This window comes from Buceros rhinoceros, unplaced genomic scaffold, assembly GCF_000710305.1.
Source record: "Buceros rhinoceros silvestris isolate BGI_N320 unplaced genomic scaffold, ASM71030v1 scaffold17277, whole genome shotgun sequence".
Taxonomy (NCBI): domain Eukaryota; kingdom Metazoa; phylum Chordata; class Aves; order Bucerotiformes; family Bucerotidae; genus Buceros; species Buceros rhinoceros.
The window spans coordinates 33,611-38,510 of record NW_010421735.1 but is presented as its reverse complement, the minus strand read 5'-3'; the positions used below and the strand labels follow the sequence as shown (position 1 = coordinate 38,510).

Below are 4,900 nucleotides of genomic sequence, written 5' to 3'. Positions count from 1 at the left end.
AGATAGATCTCTGCTGCAGCAGGGACATCCTGAAGCATCGGTGCATCTCAAAGAGTGCGGCCATGCATAAGCCCACAAGAGAGTGGGTACACTCCTGCAGGGACTGCAGCCATGAGTAAAGCCATGTTGGAGCAGGTTTACGTCTGAAAGGACTGTGGCTGTGGGAAGGCCACGCTGGAGCAAGCATATCTCTGAAGGCATAGAGGCCTATGGATAAGACCACGCTGGAGCAGGTGCACCTCAAAGCAAGTGTGGCTGTGGGTAAATCTACATTGCAGCAGGTACACCTCTGGAGAGACTGTGGCTCATCGATAAGGCTCCACGTGGAGTAGGTACACCCCTAAGGGGGCTACAACCTAAGCCCAAGCAGGGGCAAGGGAAGGAGTTCATTGTATTGTTAAACACTATGGTCTAGTACAAAGAGATCAGGGATGGAGACTGTAATGGAAATACATTTAAATTACTGTAACCCAGGACCTGAATTGCATGTTACAGGAATTACTGTAACAGAAGCCCCTTGTTGCCAGTCAGGTTAGGAACAGGGAGAGAAGATCATTACAACGTTAAAGCCTATAACCTGCCCAAAGGGACTGGGGTGGAGATTGTAGTGGACATACCTTTAAACAGTTGTAACTCATGACTTGAGTTGCATTTATAGGAATTCCTAAAGCAGGAACCACTGCAACCAGGGGGGGACAAGCATTACAAGAAGCAGTGCAAGTGCAGCAGTGACCTACCCTGACTTTGGTGCCCAATAACTCCATGCAACACATAACCTCTCCTGCCCTGAGTGACCACCATAAAAGATGGAGCCCAAAGTCATGGACTAAAGGAAATCAATGGACATTTGTGGACATTTTATAGGGGTGGTCCACAGACTAAGGGAATGAAATCTGTGCGGGGTAAGGGGGGGGAGTGGTTGATGAGTTTGTTTTGGATAGTGTGGTACCTGAGCATGATGTAAATGGTATGGGATAAGGGGTGGAGAATGTGCTGATTTTGGCTGGGATTCAGTTAATTTTCTTCTTAGAAGTTGATATCGGGCTGTGTTCTGGATTTGTGCTGAAAACAGTGTCAACACAGGGATGGTTTCGTTATCGCTGAGCAGTGCTTACACACATCGATTCAAGGCCTTCCCTCCTTCTCACACCACCCAACCAGTGAGTAGGCTAGGGGAGCACAAGAAGTTGGTAGGGAACACAGCTGGGACAGCTGACCCAACTGACCAAAGGGATAGTCCACACCATATGACATCACACTCAGCATATGAAGCTGGAGGAAGAAGGAGGGGGTTATGTTCAGAGTGATGGTGTTTATCTTCCCAAGTCACTGTGGCTTTCCTGGAGATGGCTGAACGCCTGCTTGCCCATGGGATGTGGTGAATGAATCCCTTGTTTTGCTTTGCTTGCACACGTAGCTTTTGCTTTACTTGTTAAACCGTCTTTATCTCAACCCACGATTTTCCTCACTTTCACGCTCCTGATTCTCTCCCCCATGCAGCTGGGAGGGGATTGAGTGAGGGGCTTATGCACAAAAGTCATCATAAGGATGGGAAAGGGAAAGGGCTGCTGGTGGACTGGACAGCTATTTTCCTCACTGAAGAATCACTGGCTGGCACCACCCACATATTAGGTTACCAGAGGCATCAAGAACATCCTGAGGAGTGGAAGACAGACAAAACTATGCATCTCAGATTTCACCTTAAGCTGGAAAGACCTCTAATTCAGATTTGTCCTTATGAATATCCCAGCTGAATTCTCCCACATGAATCTTATTTATTTAGACTATCTGGTGCCCAAGAACCATATTACAGTGCTGATTTATCGACGCCCTTTGCTTTCTTAAAGCAACATTATTTCCACGTTTGTATGGAACTGGCCACAAAAAAAAAAAAAAAACCCAAAACACTGACAAAAATGCAGAAGCCGTAACATTTGTTTTCCTTGGCATTCCAAACCCTACAAAATTGGTATTGATTTTTATTATTTTCAAAATCATTACATGTGTTCAGTTTGCCCAGCAGGAGGCACACTCACCTGGAATAATTACCCACTTCATTTTAGTCCTTACGCTGCTGAATACCCAACCAGGATTTGGAACATCTGAGGCAAGTACATTTGTAATGAAGCATATCAAGGGGAAATAACGACTTTCCTTGCTTCCCTCCAACCCTTCGTCATTCAATCCAGACCAGAAAAACCCTTCTAACAAAGCTTGTGTTGAAACAGAAACATTTCCATGAAAACTTTTGGTTTCATCTGACTGGCAGTTTGCAACTGAAAGTACATCATCAAAAAGGTTCTCTACTAGCTCTTGGCTTGGACCCACAGTGACTTCAGCCCCAGCAGATGTTCGGAGGCCATGGTACAGAGAAAGTAACAGAGAGCAAATACACAGACTAGCTGACTGCATGCATCCATGATCAGAATAAGGGAAAGCTGGAGAAGGGGTAAGCTACCAGTAATTTCTTAATTCAGAAGTTCTTGTGAATAGAAAGCAGAGCACTCACGTCATCTACCACTTCACAAGTTCATGACTTCTTAAAAAAGATTTATCACAAACTTGATTACTGCATCTCGAGAGTACACTCTCTCAGTTCTTTCCTACACATTCCTACCTGCTCACTGCACTGCCCCTCTACTGCTTTTTAGCCCTCACCATCCTTTAGCCCTCCTCGGTCCTTCTTCCATATAACTCAACTATTTATCTTTGATCCTTAAGGCCTATCAGGCCTTTAACAGGCATATGGAGCTGTCTGATAAAACATGGTCACAGTCCCTTTCTGCACACAATGCTGTCTTCATGCAACATAAGAAACCATGAAAGGGCAAGGCTTTGTCTTCAGAAAATAGTTGGGCAATTAGGTACTCACAACAACGTCTTGCTGCTTTCTTTCCCCTTCACACAAGCTCAAAGATTCACATTTTCTTCTTTCTCTCCTTTTTTTTTCTTCCCCTTTCCATAAATATATTTTGAACAGTCAGTTGGCCAAGGCAGCATATTCCAGAGAGCTTTATTCCAGGCCAAATAGCAATAAAACTCATTTGGCATATTCATCTTATTGGGAAGGTAATAAAATTAAGGAACAGGGTTGCTATTTTGGTATGTCATTCCTCAAGTAAGGTACCAATGATTGTGAAAAAAACCCTTCCATTTTGCTAGGGAACCTGAACGCTTCTTGCAGCTGATGAGTAATGCAACAGGCTTATTACAATAACTGAGATGTTTGCAAAGCACCTAGAAAAGGCAACGTCCCAACACCAAATGCATCAACTCGCTTCCCACTCATGCTAAACCTGAGAAAAGAGCTAAGGAGAGGTTAAGCTTGGAGAAAGAAGCTACACACCCTTCCCAGCTGGCACAACAGTTACAACAAGAGCTGTTTGCATAGCCAAAACACCTGCACAGGAAATTAGTCCCCTGGAATCAACTCGTTTGCCTTTTCCTGCCAAGCAAGTCTGCCCACAGTCAAGAATGACTGTTAATTATTGAATTTGGGTTGAACAGATTCAATTTATAAAATTTCCAGTTTGGTCCAGGTCCCAACAGAAGATGAGGTGAAGATGAAAGCAGAAGAAAAGGAAGGAGGGTGGGTTGGTTGCTCAGGCACTGAACAGAAAGGAAAATACATTATTCATGTGCCCTATTTCTCCCCCAATCTTGAAATGCAATTTAACTCTGAAAAAGGGCAACAGCAGAGCCCTGCGCTTTCTGAGTTGTTCCCTCTGCGTCATCTGCTTTCCTGCATGCTGGATTTAGCAATGAAAATACATATTATTTCTGTTAGTCAGCAAGGTCTCTGCAGAAAGACTGGGTCTGTGCTGGCTCATACATCATCAGACCTACGTGGCTGAGACAACAGAATACTGTTAGTAGAGTATTACTCAGAAGGGACCAGATCTGAACTGCAGTTTCCACGTACTTCTACAGTACAAGCAGGGTTCTAAGCAAGGCTCATCTTTTTGTTCTGTTTCCATAGAGTGCTTAGCACAAAGGTCTGCGTAAGGGTTATAAGACAGAGCCATAACACATATAGTGAACTACATTTGCGTGGCTCATTCTCTCACACAAACTGTGGCACTTCTAAATCATCTGGGAGAAAACAGATTCCTTACTTCGCTCCAACTCCATGTCCATCTTTTATTCTTATGCACTGGGGAAAGAAAGGCACTCACCTCCTTCCTTGCTGACTCCCAAGCAGCCCTTCAGCTCTTGAAGTGAGATTGACTTGTCCTTGTTGAGGTCACAGTAGTCAGTAAAACGTCGGGCGCATTTCTTGGGCTTGGCTTTCTTCTTTACGTAACGCTTGAAAGGCTTCAGCTCCCGCTTGTTGATGTCATTGCTACTGTTGTTGTCCAGCTGGCTAAAGTACCAGTGTACCACTCGCTCTTCCAGCGTATGGCTGGGGTCTGGCTCAGAGAACCTGGAACAGAGGAAGCACAGGTCCCTGACAAGTGGGTGCTCTCACCAGCACTGTCAAGCACATGCTGAGGAGCCAGAGCTGCTGACTGAGTCAGATATGCACTATGCCATATTTAAAGATGGCAAAACATGCAGGTCTTACAATCTCCTCCTTTTAGCTGCCTTCTTTTGAGAGAGATGAAGTTTTTCTAAAAATATCCTGTAGCATTAACAAGTGGTGCCAAGAGATTTCTGGCGACTGATACCCTCAGTAGCTTTGTTCTCCTCACACAAGTTGCTAAAACTCTGCCTAATCCCTCAAGGATCCCCCTTTAGAGGCCAAAAGGCAACCTCCACGGCCCTTTGGATCATTCAAGTTCCAGCTGTGAGTGTCAGATGTCATGGTAGTTTCTGTGATAGAGCATCTAGACTTCAGAATGGGAACAAATTCATTTAACGCAAGACACATTCATTATTTGAAAATGTTCTTGGCAAGATG

The 4,900-nt window shown here is 44.6% G+C and overlaps 1 protein-coding gene across 1 annotated transcript in view; it reads right to left on the bottom strand.

The window, feature by feature from the left end:
• The window catches only part of SMOC1 (SPARC related modular calcium binding 1), a gene marked incomplete at its 5' end in the record, with an annotated part of 44,673 nt that overhangs the window by 7,583 nt on the left and 32,190 nt on the right, over positions 1-4,900 (bottom strand). The window contains one exon of the mRNA XM_010139803.1: positions 4,176-4,423. Coding sequence (XP_010138105.1) covers positions 4,176-4,423 — 248 coding nt within the window. The remainder of the gene's footprint in view (positions 1-4,175; positions 4,424-4,900) is intronic.